This window comes from Amphibalanus amphitrite, unplaced genomic scaffold (assembly GCF_019059575.1).
Source record: "Amphibalanus amphitrite isolate SeventyFive unplaced genomic scaffold, NRLGWU_Aamphi_draft 000117F_arrow, whole genome shotgun sequence".
Taxonomy (NCBI): Eukaryota; Metazoa; Arthropoda; class Thecostraca; order Balanomorpha; family Balanidae; genus Amphibalanus; species Amphibalanus amphitrite.
Window position 1 is genome coordinate 283,440 of NW_024881612.1, and position 25,136 is coordinate 308,575.

Consider the following 25,136-nt stretch of genomic DNA (forward strand, 5'->3'; position numbering starts at 1 on the left):
CGCATACAGGTACGGGATTTAGCATACGATTTCCAGACAATCGAACGACTGTTTGGAGACAACAAAGGAAGGAATGAGTGAGTTAAGTTGAAAGTATTAATTTGGTTCAAAATGATGATGTAGATAACCTAGTTATTTAAAGCTGAATATCTTATGACGAGAGCGGTTGGCATTTTTGGTATGCAGTGTTATTCATTGAGAACCGGTCGGAGCGTTTGAGTCTTTAATTTAGTGGTCGCCTCTTACTAATCATGCGGCATACACGCCGCACATAACCGCCAATGCCGCAACGTAGCTTAGATTTCGAAGTAAGCATTTAGTCCCACCCGAAAGAATGGGACCAAAAGTCGGCAGTGTCCCCCCCCCCCGCCGCTAGGGTGTTCCGCCGCTACTGACGTGGTGTAATGTTGATTTTGCTCACCAATATTCAACTAGATTCTATTTGATAAAAATATAACAATATTTTTGAACATACCATTTTCGAGTCCCTACCTACCCTGTAAACCCTGCCCTGTAATACACTCAAGGCCCTTAAAGGAAATAGTTCACTTTTTAACATGGGTTTTGAACTGGAATAGCAGTTCCGTAGCTTGGGCTGAGACGAGCATAAATCAGGAGCTTTTACAGCCCAACGATCACCCTAGGCAAAGATATTCTATTTCTCGTCCCGAAAAAGGTGTGATGTGTGCCTTGCATATATTTCCATCCAGTATGAAAAGAGCATGGGTCCCGAAAATTCTTCAGAAACTAGAGAAATTATCTACGAGAACTCTAGAGAAATTCTCGTACTCATAGATATGCTCGTACTGATCAATTAGGACATTCAGGGGAACATTATTAGATCGAGCAGATCGCCCAAATGCCGGTGGCTGCGATAATTTCTCTGTTTCTGAAGAATTTTCGGGACCCATGCTCTTTTCATACTGGATCGCGTGTGCCTTACAGAAACTGAAAAGTTCTTCCTATATCAAAATATAGAAAATAATCTTTTGTTATAAAAAGGTTTTATTTTCTTTGCTGATTATTTTGAACATAAAAAATCATAAATCCGTTGCAAAAAAAATAATTTCGTGAAAGTGAACTATTTCCTGGACGCCTTGCATCGGATCCACGCTTACGCTGCCTTATTGGACTTGATTGTAGTTTCGATCGGGGAATAAAAGTTTGTCAATCAAAACAAAGAAAGGCGAGAAAATCCAAGGTCATTGGGAAACAGTCTGCTTAGTGGTAAACAAGGGAGGATTTGCTCTTTTTGTGGCTATATATTTACTTGTATGATTTTAATGAGAGGTTTAGTATTCAGAGATGAATGACTATAACCATGGCCATCGTTCTCATTGGAAGAATTCTCACAATTTCTTATCATTGTCATGAATTAACAGGTTGAAAGACAGCTTGTTGGTTTCAGTTTGGGTTATTTAGGTATATCTCATTATTGACTGTGATTTGGATGATTATCCCATATCCCCTAATTTTAAACAGTTCACCTATGTGTTTCAGCCCTATACTGTTTCACAAGGTGAACAGCCTCATTTATCATCAGATCAAAGGCAGATTGAACCTCTGGTCCATCTACATCAGTTTCTTTACTTATTTTATTGCTACCGTTTCATTTCTTCATCATGTATCTATTTTGTCTTTTTGATTGTGTAGCTGGGATTGGAAAATGAATGTCTGTAGCCTGCTCAATGTGTCCTTTGACCCCTGTTTAAGTGTTTATACTCATTGCTTGCTCAAGGAAGGTCAGAATTCAAATACAGAACACTATATTTTTATAGTCATTTTAGGGTTTGCTGCTTCTTGGATATGATCATCAGTTGCTGTCTTTTTCAAATCAGTCATAACTTGTGTGCAATCTTACATTGAATATGTTGTGCCTGATTGTGTTATCTTTTCCCCAGCAGCTGTCATGTTCCAGAAGGCAGAGTCGGAGTAGCAGGGCTGGAAAGCACTGCAGGGAGTACATTGACTAATCACTGCTCTATCCCCACCCCACATATTCCCAGGTCAACTTGGATCAGTGCTCACTGAGTACTGACCAGTTGAGGATTCTGGCATCAGGAGGCAGCAGAGCTGCTGGATACATTGGACAGACCTCTCATTTCCCACCCCCTTACAGGCTGGTGATAACCTGTCTCTGCCTCATCTTACAAGGCAGCCAAGGTACTGAGACTATCTTGCAGTTGGCAACCTCAGGAATTTAATCACTTGCAGGTGGATTTGGGTTGAGAAAGCAAGCACATTTTTTAGCATTCATTTTGAGAAAGCTTGGTAATGATTTAACAGCATTGTTTTGTAGATTTGTTTCACAACTCTTATAGACATACAATTTCCAACATGGTATACAATCAATGTTTAACATTTCACCCTGAGATAAATGCGACCCCCACACCACATGACACCTCCCCTAAATGTGGACACTTATCTTACTTCCTTGTGAGAAAATTTGAAATGAGATCTGTTTTGAGAGTCATTTTACCCTTTAATTGAGTCTCTGAAAATGAGGAGGGTAACTTAATAAACAGCAGTGTGATGCTGATGTTGAAAATCCCTTGGCAGCTCCATAACTGTTTTTGATCAGTTCAATACCTATCATAAAACATCATTTGTAAAGAGTAGGTACCTTGCTAGAGGGCACTGAATGAGCTGACTAATGGAATGCATCTTTCTAGACCATCACACCAACCTGAGTAGATTTGACTTTGGATTGACCTTCTAGGCACAAATTGTCCTTTTCCAACAGAAGGTATGAGATTGAAGCAGCTAGACATCAAAATCGCGATGGTTTGATGTGAAATTCGTACTGCACTTATTTTTACCTGTTATTCACCAAAAACTAATCTGACCCATGGACATTGACCTGACATCAGATGTCACCGGTTGATCCCAGGCCTAAGCATTTGGTACTCCACTATCGGTTTTGTGGCGGTCAACACGCTCGTCTTTTGCAACGCTCTGGCTCGATTAGGGGTGAAGTGAATCGGCGTCGAGGTGTCGAGGTATGTGGAAACTCCTATCGTCAATCATTGGTATCGATATCAATATCGCCAAAATTGTTGACTCAGAAATCGAGCGATCGTCTGTGAGTCGCGAAGGTTTAGTGGACATATTCGCGATTTTTCGCTGGATAAGTAACGATTAATTGCACGAGGCATTAACCTTCTCATATTTGTTTCTTCATCCGCAGGTGATCCGGTAGCAGTGCCGATCTCGGCTCGCAACTTTCGAAGCCAGCAATCTGAGTGAGACACTTTCTGGTGGCTGGTCTTGTAACTGCCAGCGTACACGACGTTCCGGTCTGAACCACTCAGCGTATTGCGTATCTGGGCGGTGCCCTCTCTGGTCTCGTGACCGCAGCCGCGGCGGTCCCGGGTGAGGGACGATGGGCAGGATCTTCCTGCGGCACATTGGCGGTAAGCGGCTGTTCTCCTGTCGCAGCTGCGGCACCGTGCTCACCAACCGCAGCAAGCTGATCAGCACGCGCTTCACCGGATCCACCGGCCGCGCCTTCCTCTTCACAGACGTGGTCAACCTCAAATTCAGGTGGGGAAGTGCTTATAACTAGCTGATCTAGTTGACGTGTAAAGAACCGAAACCGATAGGGGATGGTGCGCTCCCAATCAGTCTCCTTTTTGACCGGGTAAGGTTAGGTGGGTGCCGCTCCTTCTCTGCTGGAACGAATGTCTATTTCTTTGGTAAACTAGGCCGCTGCGACCGTGTGCGGCTCTTTTCCATCATGACCGAGAGCCGTCCGGCTCCTCTGCCGTGTCCGGGTCGCTGTTTCTGATGTGTGCTGGGTGGATGCCTCTCGGTTTCCCGCTGAGACCGTGCCGCTGCCTGTGCCCGCAGTGAGATCCAGGAGCGGCAGATGCTCACCGGGCGGCACATGGTGCGCGACGTCTCCTGCAAGTACTGCGACACCAAACTCGGCTGGATCTACGAGTTCGCCATGGAGGAGCAGCAGAGGTAACGAGCCCCACGGGCAGTCAACCGCTTTCGCTGGCTTCTTGCGAGCTGCTTGCGAGCAGTCAGACGCTTGAATTCCATAATGGGTAGCTGGGCTGATTGTCCAGTCATATCATATTATTGCATTTTACTAACGTTCCCGACAGCAAACAAATCGGGCAGTCAGCTTTCAACTAATCTGTTATCGGTTAACCGCCCTTTATCGTGGACTCGCGCCACGCTCCCCACATCACAGAGCCACAGGGGCACGACTCACAAGTGTACTCCCTTGGGGACAGGCGGGGGGGGGGGGGAAGAGTGCAGTGCACTGAGCAGTGAGCATGTTTGGCTCACGGTTTGTCAGGTTACGCACTCTGCTCGTATTTTGCTTAGAGCGTGGTAGTTGTTTTGTACGGTCACTCACCACAGATAAAACAGACAATGCGTAGAGTGTAGACGCCATTGTCAAGCATTCTGATTGGGGTCTGGCACCTGTTTCAGGTATAAGGAGGGCCGGGTGATTCTGGAGCAGGCGTTAATTAAGGAGAGTGACGGTATCGAGGGTGACGAGGATATGGCGCTGCCCGCCGAGGACTCTAGCGACTAACCGCCGATAGTGCGCTGGATCCCCACTCCTCAGCGACCCACCGAGAGGCTGGCGAGACCCACGAGTGAGAAAGTAACGCCATCTGCCGAGGACCGGGGGCTGCTGCTGGCCGACCGCCAAGAGCGGCGGTGGCGCCGCTGATTGTGTCGCAGTCGAGAACTGTTTGTCGTGCCACCAGGCGCGTCACGCGTCACCTCGCGAATGGAGTGACCGCAGCGCGAGACGCCAACTCCGCTCGCATCAACTGCCGCGGCTGAGAGCCGCGTCTAGAGCCTATATCTCCCCCAGAGTGATACCGAGGATCACCCGCCGTACCGATCTGTGAGAGCTAGCAGTCATTGACGAGTTTCCACATTGTATTGTATTGAGGGACAGTTTGCGGCGGGCCGGGTCGTGGCTGCGTCCATGAATTTATAAGCCAAGCACAAGTGTAGTATGTATATATGTATATATACAGTTTATTCACAGAGACATTCTACCGAGTTAGAAGTGGCTGATAGGACAAAAAAATTACACATCACAAAACGTTACACAACTGATCGCATGGAACTCTACAGAGGAGGCCAAGTCCGGACAGATTCTCGCCGTACGCAAACCCAAACGAACGCCGATCACGTCTGCCGCCCTGTCGCTCGGTCTCATCCGGTACATCAACGGCCACACACGTGTCCAATATATGCCTCATGCACGAGTATGTACAGTCGCATCCGGGGCCGACAAAAGACTGTAAAACCGGTGCTGGCCGCGCGCCGGTCCGCGGCACACGCGCGCCGCCGTGCAACAGAGTCTCGGGGGTTATTCGGGCGCCGGTGGGGCCCTGAGACGGGCGGCGCCGGCAGGACGGCGGCCGACACACGCACACACCGCACCGCCGGCGGCGCGGCCACAGCGCGCGCGGGCAGGTCACCAGCCGCGCCGCGTTTGGCAACAACAAAACAAGGCCAGGAGCATTAGCTATCACTGCCGACCGGCGCGGCGCGGCAGGCGGGCGGGCGGTCCGCGCGGGAGAGGAGACGGAGCCAGTACGGACAGAGGGGAGAGAGAGAGAGAGAGCAGTGTGCAACAGACGGGCGGCGCGGCACTCCTCTATGACAAACGAACAACAGCCGGCGCGCGCCCCACTGGCCGAGCCCGAGCGCGCCGCCGGCGCCGCCCCGTATAGCGATCACATGAGTGGTGGCGCGCCCTGGTCCGCCGACTCAGCGGCCGCCGCCGGACGCTGACTAGCGAGCCGCGGCGCGCCGGCCGGCGGCTGCGGCCGAGAGCGCGCCCGTTACTTGGCGTCGCCGGCCGTCTCCTTCTGTGTCTGCAGCTCCAGCGCCTCTAACCGCTTCCACAGCTCCTCGCGCTCCTTCTCCCGCTTCTTCTCTCTGCAACCGGCGTGGACGGGTCAGATGTAGGAGGGAAGTCGCTGGTTTCGAGGGGTCGCCTGCGCTCACATGTAGCTCCCAAAAACTTTTACAGTCAATCGCCAAAAATAAAAAGCGTTGGAAGAGATGGTGTGGAGATCTGAATGCAGGAAAAGATAGGTGACTGAGCAAAATATGACACCGTAAATTCAGGACGCTGAATATGGACCAGACGCAATCAGACATTGCCAGCTTTCATCATTGAACATGAAACAACCAAACGTAACCGGCACTGACGATGGGGTTTGCAGATTACGCCAGCAGATTAGCGGATTCCGACCAGTCCGCAAATTGGTACGGCTGTCCAATGGAGCCTCACACCAAGACCAAAACTTAGCTAAGCTTCCGAGACAAACATATTGACTTGTGACAGCGGGCTTTCAAGATTTTGAGACAGCCTGCCGACCCCAAATGATCATAAACTTATATCTGTTAATTAATAACGTGCAAACCAAAGCACAAACCCGCATAACCAATGTAGCAATTGAGCCCGCCCCACAAGCTACGCATGCCGGATCTTGTTGGCAGATCAAGAGCCAATAATGGAGCCCAATGAAGTGAACTGGTTCCTAAGAGAGGAAATGTGAATTATGTTTGTGGTACTATGCATCGGACTGGTAAAGGCAATAAACAATATACGATAAAAAGTTCCCTAGCAACCAGTTCATTCGCATAAACAGACCGCGGGCTCACGTACTTTTGTCGCTCCGACTTGTACGAGGCGGTGAGCTCGTCGAACAGCTTGCCGTTCATCTCCATAAAAGTCTTGAGCACATTGTACACGAGCGCCACAATCGTCTGGTTCCAATGCTCCTTGCTAATCCTGTTGATAGAAAAAGAAAACGCTGGTCAGCATAGTTCTGAGTACAGAGTAATGAATCTATAGGTTCAGTGGGTTGGCTAGCAATCGCTTGTAATGATTGATTCTGAAGTGTGGCATGATACGCCCGGATACTTAAGAAGATAATCCTTAGTGCCGTATTGACGCTCAGCTGAACATAAGGACGCAACATAATACCATGTATGATACCTAATGTCTCTTGCATTTCAGTGAGTAACAAATAATTCAGTATCGGCTTGCATTTCAATGAGTGGCAAACGGTGCCCGTGTTTCTGCCTGTGGTATAACGTGTCTTACCGATAGAGAGCCGGGAACATGATTGGCAGCGTGACACTGCTATTGTCCTCGATCAGTGACATGATGTACTCATTGTTCCAGTAGTAGAGCGCCCGCTCGGCCACCTGGCGGAGGGGTCCGCAACGTCAGGTCACAGCGTTAGCAGGGGGCCCAAAGCGTCGCAGTATGTCCGCAGCGTCAGAGAAGCATGATCGCAGAGTCAGCGATACCGATAGGAGTGCTGCCGGATCCCCGACACACCCTTCTCAACAGTTCACAGAAAGACACGGGATGGGCAAAAACGACACGTCTGTCGTCCAGCTGTCAATCTCGTCGCGAAGACGAGTAGCCCAGATAATCGCAAATACAGCGATCAGCCAGAAACTGATGGGAGTTCTGGACAAAAGCGCGCAGACGAACACAATAGATCAGATGTCGCACAGATCAGTACATCGGTCCCCGCGTGTCTCCGGTGCCCAGACTCACTTGGAAGTGGGGGCTGGAGACGCACTTTGCGATCTGCCTGAACAGCGGCTCCTGGATGCGCACAAACTGATTGGGCTCGATCACGTCCAGAATCTCCTCGATCTCTCCCAGGAACATCACCTGTCGGCGACAGACACACATACGGCTTCAGTGCCGGGACTCGGACGGTGGGCGTCAGGGGCGGGGCGACCAACACAGGGCATCGGGACGATGATGATGATTTGGGCTTTTAGGGCGCCCGGACTGCGTTGGTCATTGACGCCCATGACATCGTGACAGTTTAAACAACTTAATTGGCATTGCGAGGAATGAAAAGGTTCGTCCTTTGATTTCTGAATAGGTATTTCTAGCATATTAAGCTGCGTTACTGATCATGCCGCGATGAACAAGGCGTAGCAACGAGCCATCCCACCCCAGTTCCGCGGCCGGCTGCCCTCGTCCTTACCTCCTTCTGACTGCAGGTTTTCGGCCAGTACTTGAGCAGGCCCAGGATCACCTTTTCCGTCAGTGTAGGGTCCTTCTCCAGGAACTGCACCACGCAGTAGGCCAGCTGCGCGTGGTACTGGCTCAGGCACCGCACCTTGTGCAGCGGGATCAACACCTTGTTCAGGAACTGCTTGTGCTCGTGCTTCAGAGGAAGCGCGAACCCGTTGATGATGCTGTCAGCGGACACGTCAGCACAGATCAATGACGTAAATACGTCAGCACAGATTGCATCACGCAAGCGGAAACGTCAGATGAGCGGACATATCAGCGCACATCAACAGATAGATGCGTCGCTAGACTGAAAAAAACACAAACAACATGATGCAATAGATAACAAAAATATTTATACCATAACACCTATAAATTGTTGCTTTTATCCCGCGTGATGTAAAATTTGGGTTATAGGGCGCTCGAGCCGCGTAAGCTGACCTTTAGAGTGAAGACTCCCACCCAGCCGACCCGGCACTGTCCCCGGCCACCCCAACCGCCCTCTCTACGGGCCGAAATCCCACGTCACCACCGCTTTCCGCACCTTCCGAGGATCTCCAGCAGCTCTCCCACGCCGTTGAAGTGCTCCGTCTCGTAGATGAAGCGCAGGAAAAAGTTGTTGATCTGTTTGCGGATGAACGCCCGCCAGCCGAGGAACTTTCCGTAGATCCGGTGCAGCACCGTCTTGAGGAAGTCTCGCTCCCGGGGGTCTTCGCTGTCGAACAGCTGTAACAACTGCAGAGCGCACCGGGAGGGACAGAGGGTCAGCCCTCTGCAGTCCGCACATCGAAAACATTAACGAATGTTTACATAAAATGCCCTCTGCACCAGTTGTGCACATTGGTTACAGGGTTATTGAAACTAAAAAAATGCAAAACACAAAGCATAACCAATTAACATAATAAGGCAACAACATTACTTACTTGCAAAACGAATTTCTGGTCTATAACTTTCTTTCCTATGTTGGGCTGGAAGTCCGGTGACTCCAGAAAGCGCAGAAAGAACTCGTAGACGAGCTGAAATAGAAGAAACAGAAGACTACAGTCAGAGTCTGGCAGGAGGAATGCAGCACAGCCACCCGGACTGGTGTCTCAAAGCGTGCGTCCCGCGTCAGCTGGTCGGCGTGTATCCCGTCATTCAATGTCAGCTCCGACTGCCGACTAACGAGCGGTACATCGCCGGACCAGAACCGCCTGCAGACACGGACATATTTCGCCTTCAACGTACTGGGGGTTCCTGGAGCCACGGACAAAACGTCGCCCATCCCCCAACACACAAAACAAAGAATCAGAGTCCAATGATACGGACTCAGAACTGGTAGACACGGGTTGTTCAATCAAAATGGAACGCAACGTGTTGTTTTAGCATGCACTTCCCGTTCCCGTTCCTGTGTGACTCGCCGTAAGGAAAATTACACATGCTAATGGTGCTGACGCACATATGTCGATACAGTCATGTGTCATTATACACAATGCTTGATTGGTCTCGCTATCGATAGATGAATAAGCGTACGACACTCCACGATAGTATGACGTCCAACAACTACACAAATATCACTAGTATCAGTATTGTTCACAGGAACGCGCCCCCGTCCCCCCCCCCGATCAGCCACCGACAGAGGCCTAGTGGACTGTTACTGACCTGTAGGTGCGGCCATGACGCCTCCAGGGTGGGGTCGTCCTCCTCGGGGTCAAACTCCTGGTTCTCGCTCGGCGGCAATGTCCGGAACAGGTTACAGCCGATCTGCACCGGACATACATCATCGGTCAAACTACCTAGGCCGGATATATATGATATACACGATATCGATATCGATATACGATATACGATATCCGCCCTATATGAGGCCGGATATCGGCTGAATGTCATTCGTAATCTGGGAAGCATCTGAGGCACCACAGCTGATTCACCGGTAACACACGTCGAAATTCGGTCAGCAGTCGGATGTTCCGACTGGTTCGTGGAAAACTACCTAATAAAAGGCCTACTAACATGCTATTGACCCGGGAACATGTGTGGCAAGGTACGTTTGTGCAAACGTTACTCATATAGAAGCGTGCGATCGTATATGCGTAATTAGTATCTACGAGACCATTAGCGCGCCGATATGTATCCTGGCGCCCCGACCATTTTGTCTCCGGTGTGTTCCAGCGCTCTGACCATTCTGTCAATGTGTGCGTCCCAGCGCTTTGACCACTCCAGTGCGTATCCCTCACCCTTCCGTTCACGGTGTGTGTCCCAGCGCCCTAACCATTCTGTGTGTCCCAGCGCCCTGACCATTCTGCCTGTCTCCCACCGCCCTGACCATTCTGCCTGTGTCCCAGCGCCCTGACCATTCTGCCTGTATCTCAGCGACCTGACCATTCTGCCTGTGTCCCAGCGACCTGACCATTCTGCCTGTATCTCAGCGACCTGACCATTCTGCCTGTCTCCCACCGCCCTGACCATTCTGCCTGTGTCCCAGCGCCCTGACCATTCTGCCTGTATCTCAGCGCCCTGACCATTCTGCCTGTCTCCCACCGCCCTGACCTCTGTGTGTCCCAGTGCCCTCACTATTCTTTTTGCGTCCCAACGCCCTGACCATTCTGTTTGTGTGTCCCGATGCCTTGACCACTTCTTATCCGGTGTGTGTACCCCGCACCCCGACCATTCCTCTCCGATGTGTCCCAACCCTCCGACCATTCCTCCTCCGCTGTGCGCGTCGTGCGTTCACTCACACAGCGGATGATCTCCGGGTAGACGGCCTCGGTGAGCACGCCGCGCCCGGAGGTGATGTGGTCCACCAGCTCGTTGAGCGTGGCGCGCTTCATCTCCTTGCCCTTCAGGTCGGCCACCGGGTCCATAAAGTCGAACGAGATGCAGCACTGGCGCAGTTTGCGGATAAATAGCTCCTCCTGCTCGGCCGGCGGCACATCTGGCGGACAAAAGATGAAATGAAACTTATAAAGCTGCCGATAGATGACTCTGGTAAGTGGTAGTAAACAGTTCCTGGGTGGGACGGTCCCACTGGGACCAACGAGATGTCATGGTTTATTATCAAATATCAATACATGATGATGAATTACTGGTGGGGTGGCAATGTCGTTCAGCGTACCCAGCCCATGTCATGCACTTACGCTTAAGGCCTGGCTACACTATGCGTTTTCTTCGTGCGTTTTTTGCGTGTTTGCGTGTTTTGCGTGATATCGTTCTAGAAAAAGGAACGATATTACGTTTTTAAGATGTTTTTCACCTTAAATTTTAGTTACATAAGAGTTATATTAGCTTTTGTATATAACCAAAGTAAAAATTATATTGTTTATAACTTTTTTCCTAGAACGATATTACGCAAAACACGCAAACCTGCAAAAACGCATGCAGAAAACGCATAGTGTAGCCAGGCCTTTAGTCGTTAACTTTAGTGATTAGAGCTAGGTATTTATAACCTATTTATAGAGACTGTCTAGATCTATGGTCGACGACGACTGCTGCAGAAGTGTGAATAAACAATAATTCATGATACACAACAATACAACAAAATATATGACACAATGTCAAATGGTTCGCAACACATCCACAGAAGACCAGCTGTAACAAACAAAGCTACTCTTTGAGTTGACAAAGCGCGTCGAGCATTATCGACGACCAAATCAGTAAACATGTATCAGTGAACCCCAGGACGGCGTTTGAGCGCGCTCAGCGCTGGGCGGTAAAATCCGCTCGATAAGGGTCTGGCCGTCCACCGCGGTCGAGTGGCGGCCGGACCGGACCCACTCGGCGCCAGGTATCCGTATTGATTCCCACTGGCTGCCGCTCCACAGTCGATAAGCCGATGCAACGGATTAATCTGGCGCGGCCGGCCGATAGGAGATGGACGGCAGCCGATCGGCAGCGCCGGCTGATACTGGCAGAGCACTGCCGGCCGATACCGGGCACTCCGGTACATATCTGCACCGTGATATCCCCTCAGCATCCGGCCAGACACTCGGGCGCCGGTTCATCGGCCCTCCAGATACACGGAACGGAACGGAACCCGGCAGCAGGACTGCTACCGTATACACGGTCACTTCTCACATATGATTACTATTGGGAGGGCTGAGAAACGTTAAGCGCCAAACGCAGTTCTTTCTCACTGCTCGTCGATGCGTTACGAAAGAAAGGCGATTTAAAAGGAGTTATTGCAGAGTTGCGACAGCGGATTGTCGAATGACGTCAGAGTTTCTTAGCAGTCCCGTGATAGGAATGGAGGATTGAAATCATGGTGCTAAATCTTGTTTATTGGGGCTTTAGAGTAGTGTCGACAGCAAGGCTCCGTAGGGCTCTGTAGCGTAAGGACACATACCAATCCGTACAACGATTTCTCAGCTACCAAGAAGCTGTCGGTCAAGAAGCGTCGCCCTCATGACCCTTTTCACGGCGCCGTGCCGCGTGCGCCGTCGGCTGACCGCGAGTCCACCTGTTGGCAGCGGCGCCGTGTCGCGTTAACCTGGCCCCAGCTCGCCACTGACGCCGGGAGGCGGTGGCCCCGCGAGCGACCGGTGATGTTTCCAACAAACATAAACAGTGGGCCATGTCGGGTGGGCCGGCCGCCGGCCGAGCGCCACGTCCGACCGGGGGTCTCCGACTCCGACCCGGCGCCTACTGAGAGTCGGCCGGCCGGTCGGGGAGTACGGCTCTGTTGGTCAACAGCCAATGCGGATCTGTCCGTCAGCAGTACGACTCTGACGACAAACAGCCAGTTCGAGGTTGATGATCAGTGGCCACTGGCCAGTACCTCAGACTCAATGACCAGCGGTTGAAAGGTCATGCTCCAACCGGGCTTATATGTGTCGAAAATCAATCATTCGGAAATTGAACCGGATTACATCCTCCCCTCCATCCGACTGTTTCCAGTCATCAGACTTTACAGGTTTTCTCATGGATGTCATTTCAATAGCTGAATTTTTAGTTCCACACCCCAACCGAACTGATTCAGTTTTTTTTTTTCATACAAGTAAAAAGCAGGTTGAGGCGCCGTTCTTGTACGGCAATGCTTTATAAGCCAGTGTAGCACCATGAAACTTCGCACAGTTTCAGGCGTGACTGTAAGCGTGTCTACACGGATGGATCACCGTTCTCATCTCGCTGACGTATAGCTTCTAAACGTCACCAGTCATAACACCAGGGAGGTGTTGGCGCATAACAGCGGCGCACCTGGCAACCACTGCCAGAAACGCTGGCCTGCCGCCGAGACCAAACACCGGGCGTCCAAGCACTCCACGAATGCTCCCGTAGCTGTGAAGGTTTCCTTACGAGTTACAACATGTAATAAGGCCTTGCCATGCCTTACATCTAATATCTAACATCTAAGCTTTCTATAAAATATATTTTATTAAAAAAGAACTGGGCGTGAATGTAAAAAGAAACATTCTTTTCTGAGACATAAAGCCAATTTCATCGGAGTGAAGCTGAGACCTAGCTCTGTCCGTTTTCGACCAGGAATTGACAGCTCAGTCTGCACTCAGCCGTGCCGTGCCGGTGACGCCCAAGACAGCTCGGTGCCGCCCGCCGCGGCGCCGTCCCGTTCTGGACGCCGCGCCGGGCCTGCTCTGCACGCTGCACAGTGGACACTGGCCGGTGCAGGCCGCAGCCGTCCCGCCAGCGGACCGGGACCGAGGGCCGGTCCGCCCCACTCGCGCCTGCAGACGCCGCCGCCGTGGGAGCGTCCGGCGACGTCTTCCCACCGCGCGCGCAGACCACCACCACGGGGTGGCGTGGCAGCCGCCGCCCCAGGTGGGACCGACGGCTCACACCTCGGGCGGGTCCAATTAAAGGTACTACGGTGATGGAGTAGTCCGCCATCCCCTCCCCATCTAGTGACCATCAGCTCGGAGCAGCGTGCCACTGCTCCAGTGGCATGATTTGCGACATCGCCCGCCTGTGGGCATGCCACGCTCGGCGGCAGGGTCACGGGCAAGCGCACAATGCCGACGCATTTCCTGCTCAATAGGCAAAAATAGGCAATAGGAAACACACATTCCGTATTCCCGTCCTTCCGTTTTCTTATTCAGCATTGCTGAACGCCCTCCAGACGCATAGGAACGGCCAGACGTGCCTAATTTGGGCAATTCGGGCGCATTGTAATAGCAGGGCCTGCCAATGACCGATTGGGACAACATAGACTGGACACAGTGGGCGGAGCGAAGGAGGGCTCAGCTCAGAGTGATTGGCCCGTACTTCTGTTCAATCACATGGGTCAACGACTGAGTTGGGTTCGGAACCATCCATCCGCAGTATTTAACCGGATACACAGTTGCGAGACAATCAAAGACAGGCATGTCAACATTCAGATGCAAAAACAACAAAAACATAAGTAGCACGAGTTAGAAAAGCATCGTGGAGTATCCGCTGGCATTTGTCCACTGGTTGGCAGTGCCGGATCTGGATCCGACAGTCACGGTGACGTCAGCCGTGGTCGTCACCCGGAGAGCCCGTCGGCAGGCGTCGACAGTCGCCGCCTCCGGCCGACCCATCTGGGTAGCGGCGTCGGACGAGCCCGCCCGCCGAGCACGGATCGATCGGCGGCGCCCGTCAGAGGCAGCACGCGCGCGCGCGCGCCAAAATAGCCACCTCCGAGTCCAGTGGCCGGCCGGCCGAGCGGAGCGGCCCGCTGACCGGACGCTCGAATTAATATCTGACGAGCAGGTGGTGATCTGGCGGGCGGAGCGTCCGGACGGTGAGTGGGGGCGGCACGGCCGCGCCCAGAGACCGCCCGACCGCCCACCGTGACGTCACCGGGTCCCCGTGAATGGATGACGTCACTGGGAAATCCCCGACCAGCCGGGCAGCTAGCGGTGCCAGAGGGCGGGTCACCGGAGCCGGCAGAGCACAGCCACGCACCGCCACTCTGCGCCGGAGCCGCCCACGTCCGGACGTCCGAGGTAACTTGATAACAAGCGGCAAACGACATTTGCTACATAGATCTATGACGGAAATGTAGGCGATTTCTAACCAAGCTCAAAATTGACGTCATTTGATTTGATAAAAGTCCGATCTAAATCGGCAGAATCTGAGGCGGAAGCCCTGCCTCCCCCGCCACACGGAGTGACCGCGCAGACAATTCTACGGCGAGTAGACACGTCAGTCGGTGGGAGGCCCGGCCACAGCGCCGTCTTCCCTGTTGGTCGCAGCTGCAGCCGAGCGCACCTGCCGGGCTTCCACGGCGGACACGGCGACCGCCGACCGGCGAGACCGGGAGGCACGGGGAGCGTCTGGGGCCGGGCACGGGGAGCGTCTGGGACCGGGCACGGGGAGCGTCTGGGGCCGGAACAGAAGGAACCAGAAATGGGTCCGCAGCTGTCCACACGAGGGTCCACAGTAGGGCTCCTAGCCGCAACAGGAGGCACAATTAAGGGTCTGGTGGCCCTACAGTAAGGACTTCAGTATCTAACCACAATACCGATGCCTATAATAAACATGAATTTGTTCTTAAAATTTAAATAAACGAAAGCAAACATTGGTCATGCTACTAGAACCACGATTCCAACCAGACGAGGACCACGATTCCAACCAAGCTCATACATGACCTTTTGTGCACTAAACAGATTGGGTCCCGAATTCCATCACCAGTTCGGAAAATTCTGGAAAGGCGAATGCATTTCGAACAAAACGCCATGCATAGTTTCAAAGCCGAGATCAGCCGTTGCAGCTCAAAAACGTCGGCCCTGTCACGCGCTAACACCCAGTCCCCGTCCGACTAGCCAGCGTCCGGTTCAGCGGCCCCACACTGCATAGACCGACTGATCTGGTGAGGATCGAACATACCCCTTCGATTGAGCGACAGAAGCCTTCACTCCCAGTTCCTCGTTCACACGGCGCCGGTCACAGCTCGCCGGTCACAGTCCGCCAGTCACCAGTCCAGTCGCACGTCAGCGGCAGCAGGGAATGCGGCGGCCAGCGGCGCTCGTATGCACGCGCGCCGGGCGTAGCGGCCGTGCAGTGGTCGGCGCCGTGCTGGGCGGGGAGTGACTCACCGCGCCTACGGACAAACACCGGCGGCCAACGGACCGGGCGGCCAGGACCACCGGTCCTGTGTAGTAACGGGCGGCTGACACCACCGGTCCTGTATCGAGTACTGAGCGGCCCGCCGCGGCCCGGACCCTACACTGGGCGGTCCGACCCTGTACCGAACGGCGCGACTAGGGCCACCGATCCTGCACCGAGCGGCCCAAATCAACTTCCCCTATTCTGAATGGTTCGCCGTGGTATACGGCCCTGTACCGAACGGCCCGGAGCCGGGGGCTATGCTGGGCAGCGCTGACAGAAGCTGCGAGGTCGCTGCTTGTGGTCACTCGAACCACCCCTATACCGAGCGGTGCGACCCAGAGACCTTTTACCCTGCAGTCACCCGGCCCGGTCCACGACCCAGCACTGAACGACGCGTTCCAATGAGCCTCCACCTAGCACCGCGGTCCCTGTACTGAACGGCACGCAGCCCGGGCAATGTCTTTTGAGCCGGCATCACACTGTCGCAAACGTGTTACTGGATATCTGCTGCTGACGGCAGGAGTCATCTATGACTCGCAACCGAAAGCCAGAACGTCAGCAAACAGACGTCCAGCCTCTGCTGCTCACAAGGCAGACTTGGTGCGGCCGTACCGCGCAGTTCACAGCTCAGGTGCCGAGTCAAATGGACACCTGAGTCCCTGAATGTCTCTGAGTGAGCGCCAGTGATCCATCACCGGCGCCACCCTCAGACGGCAGCGGGCACCGACGCGTCACTTTGTTTATTTTCGCCGAGAACGGTTCCTGACAGTCGCATCATCGAACCATTGCGTCAGCTCGATAATGGCAACAGATACACCGGGCAAGAGCCACTTGCCCGAACGAGAGGCGGATGAACTGGGGGAGGGGGGGGGGGGGAGTAGGAGTGGACCAGCGGATAGGAGAGCACGGACCTATAGTTGCAGAGAGCGGACAGAAAATCTGAGCTCAGCTAGCGCAGCAGGTCTGGCTGGGCTGGGAGGGCAGACTTGTCTTCAACAGACAGTCCAGGTGTACCACCACGATCCACCTACTAAGCATTTACACCTAGGTCTACAAAGACCAAGATTCACCACGAACAGAAGGAGCGTCTAAAAAAAGGGGACAAAACTGGCATGCCACTTTCCATTAACTTAACCCGCGCACCGACGGGGGTCTGCGCCAACTTCGCACCGACGGGGGGGGGGGGCGGATGACCGCCCCCCCCCCCTGAGATCTCGAGAACGAAGCAAGATAGCGACAAGCGGTAAACGGCATCGGATACGCACGGCCAAGATCTACAATTTTTATTAAGGTCATTTTCAGGTCAGGTCAAAGATGACGTCACAGGGGTCGAAAAAGTCAAAATGGCGGCGCTAGATATGGAGAGAGTTTTTCTCGAATAACTTTCGAATTAGTCAAATAGGAGCAAACTAAGGGCATCATCGTGATCCTCTCGTCAATCCGCATCGAATGATATATATGTTGACCTCGAAAGGTCAAGGTCAAAGGTTGACCTCAGGTCACGTGACCTCGAGGTCATCATGTATATCATTCGATGCGTCTTGACGAGCTGAACACAATGAGACCATCCACGCGTCTGTATCTTGTTCCTGTACGGAGTTATTGGCCAAAAACCTTTGGTGACCTTTGATGACGTCACATGACCTCACAGCTGCCCAACAGCAAAACAGACCTCAAGGTAGTGAAGGTTGATCGTATATGAAGTCATGTATGGTATATGGGGCCATTCTGACCCGTTTTAGTGGTAAAAACAGGGAGTTGATTTTTCCCTCATTGACTTATAATGGGGAGGTCGCGAAATTGACCTGACCTTAGGTCACCGATATCAAAATTCCGAGATATACAAATTGTAGCTACTAATGACCTAATAATATCCTGCGACTTTCAAAGGCCTCCGACATCTACTGTAGCTCTGGCACGGTGACAAAGTTGCAAAAAAGTGACTTGAGGTTGGGTCATTCAAAGTGACCTGGTGACCTGACCTTAAAAGGTAGGAGGTTCAAACTTACACACCATGTGTAAAATTGATGAGGTTATAGTCATACCAAATTTCGCGGCGCTACGCGCCGCGGTTTTCCCGCTATTTGCGAAAAACCTCAGGGGGGGGGGGGCGGATATCCGCGCCCCCCGTCGGTGCGAGGGTTAATCTGACCTTAATAATTGCATTAGAAGAGAGCTTACCACCATTCTGCGAGTTTCTAAAATGGAGGGCAACACCCTCTGCAGGGTAAGCGCACGTATATATACAAATTCATCGGCCTACTTCAGTGGCCGGCAATCTCCGGTCGGCGGGCAGGATCCGGCCCGCGACTGTCCGACATCCGGCCCGCCGCTAAAATCGGTAAAAAATGAAACTCGCTGTTGCCTGCTGGCGAAGCCTGTCCAAGAGCGCAAATTCCAGTATATGTAAAAGCGTAACACATTTCAGCTGTCATAACTTGACAATCCATTTGAATAGCTGTAATATTTTTCCCAATGTTACATGCTATTGCCATGTATGGTAAATTACAGCTGCATGCTTTGTGCAGCTCGCTCACCGCTTCGTAAAGGTTCTTTCTGGCCTCTACAAAGGGTTGCCGACCTATGGACTGAGTAAAATGGAGCTCTTAATCCGCCTCACGAGTACAGCATTCAAAAAGGGAAAAACAAATATCGCTCAATAGCATGCATGCACATAATATGGACACAAGCTAAAAAGGAACACTCGCATTAGAGGCAGACGGGCTGTGGCTACCCAACATGGAAGACCCTCTGCCAAAACGGATCGGTAGTTGTGAAGAGGTACGCTCCTCAGGAGGTTACAGGCTCTTTTTTTCTGTACTCATCATATAATGATTGTTAAGGCGCAATCGATTGACGTGCACTTCACACCGTCTAGTTCACATGCCAGACCAAGAGCCGGCGACTGACCTTTGAGCAGTGGCAGTGGCACAATTTCCACATTGCTGTGAGCCTGGTAGCGCGAAGAGCCCTGAGACTTGCGCTGCTTCTTCTTGAGCGACTTTTTGGCGAACGGGTCGATTTTGTCGACAAACGCCGACGTGGAGGCCATGTCTGCAGGCTGGTGGCGACCTCGGCTCAGCGGGCCACCATTCCCGGCCGGCCGGCAGGTGCGGGCCTCCCCTCCCACGCCCCTCTACGCTGCTGACGGTGGCCACACTAGCACAATCTGCGGGCACACAATATGGGCATGGGTTAGCGGTGGCAACGGTGTGTGACGTTGAGGTTCATCAGAAGAATTTGGCACAGAGGAAGACTCATAGCTGAAAATCAGGGAGTATGAGTGTGAGGTGGCGAGTGGGAGGGCATTTGTTTGTGGACAAGACTCAGTGTTTAAACCGACGGGGTGATAGAGCTGGACTGGAGCCCACGCTGAGTAGAGCTTGTGGAACACCCCACGACACCTACAATTATATCAGACAATGCCAGGTAACGGGAGAATTCATATACCAAAGTCTGCCGGGCCATACACGTCAGGAGTATCATACATCGAGCGCCCGAGCAACTCGAACCCGGGTCAACATCTGTAGCTCCGCGCTCCACTAACTGAGCTATAGTAACAGGTCTCCGACGATTTCAGGAGCCAGGAGAGGTCACAATCGATGCTAACGAGTGGAATCGGTCAGTGGAAGAGGCTGAACAGCTCAGGGAAAGAATCAAAAGCTTTGGAAAATACACAGAAACTAGGTTTTGCTATGCTTTAAGAAAAAATATTGATGATGCTGAGCGTGAGCCCTTCACAACAGAACATAAAAGCAAAACAAGCATGGGGAATCAATGCCCTACAGGTTCTCAAAAAGAAAATATTGAGTTAAACATGCAGAAGGAAGATAACGAACAGATCTCCATACAAGAATACATTAAAGTTTTTCAAATGTTGACTTCAGCAACATTTCACCTTCAATGTGTTAAGTTTTGGCGGTTTGTACAAAAATGCTTGGGGTGCTTTCATTATCTGTTTAACCCTCGCCCGCACATGGGGGGGGGGTTGCCACCCCCCCAGGTAGTCTTTCTGCTCTGCACTCAACATTTTTAGAGCTAGAAGGCTGATTTGGCACCAGAAAACAGCATCGTCATCGGTATTTGATAAGCAGCACACTTGATATCCAACGGTGACCCAAAACAGCAACATTTTTTAGTTTGACCTGACCTGGAAGGTTAATGACTGACCTGAGAAGGTAAAACTGGGTATCATTGGATTCGTCTCTTCCCAAAGAATCTTTTTGGTCTTTACTGCTAAGCTCTATCTCCAACAGGAACAAAATGGCGCGGGGGGGGGGGGGGTGGCAACCACCCCCCGTGCGTTCACCACACCCCATGTGCGTTCTAGGATGGGAACATGGCATGTGCGGGCGAGGGTTAAAGGACCTTTCAAACACTGTTCGCCACTTGCCACTAGGTACTCCAGGACTTAGATATTGAGTTAAAGGGCCATAAAAAGCATCCTTATGTGTTCCGACTCTTGACTCATGGCTCATGACTCAAGATTGGGCACTTCGACAAACAGGGTGAGCCACATTGATGTGGGTTGATGTGTCCACACAACCTGACAATATGGCCTGTCTCACAAGCTAACTTCAACTGGGCTCTCAACACTTACACCGGGTAATAATTTCTCCTCAGTCCTCGGATGTAGGCAACAGTCACTAGGTAGTCAGCATTTACTCTACCACAGAACAAGTTGATTAGAGACAACACAGAGACACAGTCAACTCACAAGACACACAGTCTCCCAATGCGCTACAGAAGCATGCATATTGCATAGTTCATGGCCCACTGCAGCCCAGGGCTTTGGTCTTTCACCTCAGCTGGCAGAGCATTAAACATCCGACTTTTAAAGCTCAAGTTTTCCTTTACCATGACACTCAACTCCAGAGAATCCTGGTCAGGATACCATACAGCAAGTGGTAGCAAGCAACAAGTCACACAGCCAGGCTGAAGTCATTTACCTGGATAATGGATGCATACCATATGCTCATATACTCTATATAAGAGCATATACTCTTTGAGCTTGGTGGAAAAAGGTAACTGGCTAAAATTGCTGATTGGATGATTGGTATAGGCCAGGGTTTGCACACTAGGCTCAACCTGGCAAAAGCACCATCAACATACCAAAGGGGAAGCACTGTACAATACAATACACCACAGACCACATTCACAAAAACAGAGAACAGATACAGATGTGTATTCATCTAGGATCCACAATAAAAGTGGCTTTTCACCAGACACGTAAAACCAGATAAAACGGGGAACATATAGACAGTACGAGTAGGCATAGATATCACTGGCAAACACAAACAAGCGTGCGACTGGAACAGGTTCAGACAGCTACTCGGCGTCTCGACATGATCACACGCTTCACATTGGCGCGAAACGCTGGTATATACGGGCTCAACTCGGTACCGTTTAACATCGCGACTCCTCTAATACATAGTCGACGTCTCCCCGTCTCTGTTCGGGCCCGTGGCTGTGTTATCAGCCCTGCGTTTCGGGTGTTGTGGTCGTGTATGTCACGGGCTACAGGACCGATGGTATCACTGATATGTTCAGGAGTACCCGATGTGATGGCTCGGTGGACTGCGCAGATAGTGTGGTACTCGGCTAATTCGTCTGCCCGCAGCCAGCCGAGCTGCTGTATGACGTCAGAGATGTGGTCGCTGCGTCTACGGCCACTGACGACTCTGGCACAGAAATTGAGAATTTTCTGGACACGAGCCATCTGGGTCACACCGCACGACCCATACACGCTTATACAATACCGCACGATCGATATGACTAGGGCTTGAACAACTACCTTACGTGTGTTTGCTGGCATCACGTGGCGGGCATGACTGAGAGCGATTAAAATTCCTGTGCATTTTGATGCCATGGCGGTGATGTGAGCTTGATAGTTCAGATGGCGGTCGAGATAAAGTCCGAGGTTCTTCACCGTCCCTGCATCGACTACAGTTGAACCACAAAAGTTGACAGTGACGGGCGGGAGTCCACGCAACATTGCTGGTGTGCCCAACACCAGCATCTGTGTTTTGGCGGCGTTAACTTTCATGCCTTTTATCATAAAGTAACATGTGCATGAACTGTGTGACATACTTCATCACTGCAGTAACACTCTTAAATGTAGCTATATATAAGGTATATGTAGGCAACTTTACTGTCTGACTTCACCTGTGATTGGGTGCAAGCCTGTTGCTGATTGTTCAGTAAACAAACAATAAACAACTACAGTTTCCAAATGTTGTTTTTTGAAGTTGTCAAAATTCATTGTCTCTTAGAGATTCAGCTTATGCCATGTTCTGCAGTCTGTATGGCACAACTGTAAGCAGAATTATGAATGAAAAGACTGGTGACTACTTTGTTATCCTAGTGCCTATTTTTGTGCTTCAAAACATTACTTAAAAGATATAGTAATTTGTGTGGGCAGTTTGGGCCATTGCCAAATCTGTCCTAAATAATATACACAGCTTAAATCAATGGAAAGTCTTATGACTAGTTGTTGCTTTAAGCTTCAGAGGTATCTTAGCTACTTTAAGGCTATTATTCAGCATCAACTACCACTAAAAAAAAAACTCCATTCCTGGTAGAAACATGTCACACAATGCAACCTTTTAGCAGATAGGTACCTTATCTTTAGCTGAATTATCATAAACCAGAAAAAAGGATCATCAAATCTGACAAATATCAATTAACAATCAGAGTACACCATCACTAGATCAATCATTAACATTAGCTGACCTGTTCTTTTTATTCTGGAATAGGTATGCAGTACACAACCATTACACATTCCTTGCCTGAATTTATCCAATTAGAAAAAAACTAAACATTGTTACATGTTTAGGGATTAGTAGATATGAATAGTACAGATTCTGAAGAAAAAAGTCATCAGCTTTTTCCTTTTATCATAAAGTAATTGTTTCATATCCTGGCATAGTTAATAGTTATACTCTGTGTCAAGTCAAAAGGAATTGGAATACATAAGTCTACCTCCAATGCACCCAAATGCAGACCAGCTAGTTATCAAAAGTACTCAGGTTTTCCCTTAAGATGTTCAGGGCATAACAGTGACATAAGACATTAGAAGAATGTTCTTATCAGTATTTCTGGGAATACTGTTCTAATTTAAAGCACTAAGCTGATAACAGAATGACTCCTGGAAGAGAGAGGGCTCTCTTCAGCATCAAATCACATACATGTGGCACCTTCCCTCCTCTGACCTACCAAAGCAAAATTCATATATGCAGTTGAGGTTTTCATAGATTATATGGTTTTGGCATAAATGTAAAAAGAGAAACTATATCAGGCCCCTTAGGCAATCATATAGTAGGCGTCTCACATGCTACCACCCATTTATTAAAAGTCACTAGAGGCTAGACTCTCCAGTTCTTGAAATATTTACATGGATTCTGCTGTGGGCTGCACATTGGTAGGTTTTAATTTTGTATGTTGGTAGGATGCAGGTTAGTAGGTAAGGTTAGGCCAGGTTAGATTATGTTAGGCCAGGTTAGATTATGTTTTGTTCTGAAGACATTTTGATTAGACTTTTATAAGCAAAGTGCAGGTAAATACTAACTATTTCCAGAGCTGGAGAGTCTAGTGAATTTTCACAAACAGAAGGCACCATGCAAGATGCCTGCTATATGAATACCACCCCTTATTTGCTGCTGCACCTGTAATCATAGGCGGCGGAACGGGGGGCACAGGGGCAATGTGCCCCCTTTAATTTTAGCATTTTAACATTAGCTCTATGGGCGTTGCATGGAAAGAATGGGACCAAAAGTTGGCATTGCTCCCCCTTAAAGGGACCCTCCCACCTTAACATTAGTTTTGAGTTGAGAGAGCCAAGTTTGCGGCCAGGCTCAGAAACCACCATTTATCCTGGTCGCAACCCCCGCAGCTTTATGGTGTTCAAGAAATTTCTTCCCTTTACTTGCAGGGTGGGACCAGCGTGGTCCCTATCTCTTAACCATTACGGGAATCTGATGACGTCATCAGGCTTTCGAACGTCCGTTAAATGTTTGACTAAAACGTTTTGTAGCACGCGGTGGTATATGCTGCTTTGCGCGCAACAAATGCCGCACTTTCAAATAAAGTCGCTAGGAACAGCGGAGATCCCAAAAAGTAAACAAAAGTAAAAGTCTAATATCTTGAAAACCGGTGAATATTTTTCGATGAAATTTGGTAGATATTCGTTTTTGCTCTTTCTGAACCGAGCGACATCACTTTCATGCCAATTCATTAACTTTTTTGAAGGTGGGAGGGTCCCTTTAACTAAAGGTGTTCCGCCGCCACTGCCTGTAAGCTCATTGCTAGTATCGGTATTTAAGAACAATACAGTGACAATGAAGAGCTTACAAGTACAACACATTATTCAGTAGTGCTGGGTGTGATAGCTGCAACTTTTAAATACTGTTTGCTAAGCACTGAAAATAATATATCTGTGAAAATATACCTTCAAACTTGCCATTAGGCAAGCAGTATATCAAGTAAACAAAAAATAAACAAACCAAAATAAATTATCTACCTTAATAGCACAGAAACAGAGCTGAAAAGCTAATCCCAAATTCTTAAAAACAATATTTTTGCCATTTAGCTTCTAAGTTCAACGATATCACATGCGATACATGCAAAGAATACAACTATGGCGCAGTCGAAACCGATGACACACAAAATGGCTGATAATACTTACCACCTCCTCCTCATCCGGTTGCATTTATACGGGGCAGAATGAAGTTCAACCAATTCGCAATGAACGAAAAATATCACTGAAAACACTCTTTATCAAGATCCATTCATATCAATTCACTCAATCACCAAACAAATCACAGTAAAAACGCAACGACCGACGAAAATCTACGAAAATTGTATAGTTGTGGACATTATGAAATCGAAAATTATTTCACCCCTTTTTTAACTTGTATACGCTTTAAGTATTTTTAAACTGTAATATTTGATGACAAAAATTTGTTTCATTTTGAAGAGTATAGCAAAAAATTTCAAAATAATTAATGCCGACACTATTATCAGCCATTCGCTGCATTATTTTGTATACATTTCCTGCGCAGTTGGCTCAAATTATTTTTGCAATAAACAAAACATA

General features: G+C 50.1%; 2 protein-coding genes across 6 annotated transcripts; one reads left to right on the top strand and one right to left on the bottom strand.

Moving 5' to 3' along the window:
• Window positions 1-1,131: 1,131 nt before the first annotated feature.
• On the top strand, window positions 1,132-5,021 carry LOC122381260 (protein yippee-like 5). 4 transcript variants are annotated; one of them, XM_043365229.1, is made up of 5 exons: window positions 1,132-1,227; window positions 2,007-2,163; window positions 3,188-3,543; window positions 3,850-3,966; window positions 4,447-5,021. In XM_043365229.1, the coding sequence occupies exons 3-5, from the start codon at window positions 3,383-3,385 to the stop codon at window positions 4,550-4,552; spliced, it is 384 nt and encodes a 127-aa protein (XP_043221164.1). In that variant the 5' UTR covers window positions 1,132-1,227; window positions 2,007-2,163; window positions 3,188-3,382; the 3' UTR covers window positions 4,553-5,021. The 4 variants fall into 4 exon arrangements, with proteins under 4 accessions (XP_043221164.1, XP_043221167.1, XP_043221165.1 ...); XM_043365230.1 differs by having other exon boundaries at window positions 1,208-1,290; XM_043365231.1 differs by having other exon boundaries at window positions 1,208-1,272.
• LOC122381259 (serine/threonine-protein phosphatase 2A 56 kDa regulatory subunit epsilon isoform-like) lies at window positions 4,895-24,994 on the bottom strand. 2 transcript variants are annotated; one of them, XM_043365227.1, is made up of 11 exons: window positions 24,726-24,994; window positions 18,953-19,211; window positions 10,756-10,952; window positions 9,680-9,781; window positions 8,962-9,054; window positions 8,583-8,773; window positions 8,010-8,223; window positions 7,565-7,684; window positions 7,100-7,203; window positions 6,659-6,784; window positions 4,895-5,922 (listed from the first exon to the last, which is right to left on the bottom strand). In XM_043365227.1, exons 2-11 carry the CDS (start codon window positions 19,092-19,094, stop codon window positions 5,826-5,828), a joined length of 1,386 nt encoding a protein of 461 aa, XP_043221162.1. In that variant the 5' UTR covers window positions 19,095-19,211; window positions 24,726-24,994; the 3' UTR covers window positions 4,895-5,825. The 2 variants fall into 2 exon arrangements, with proteins under 2 accessions (XP_043221162.1, XP_043221163.1); XM_043365228.1 differs by lacking the exon at window positions 24,726-24,994 and adding an exon at window positions 24,561-24,705.
• Window positions 24,995-25,136: the final 142 nt, after the last annotated feature.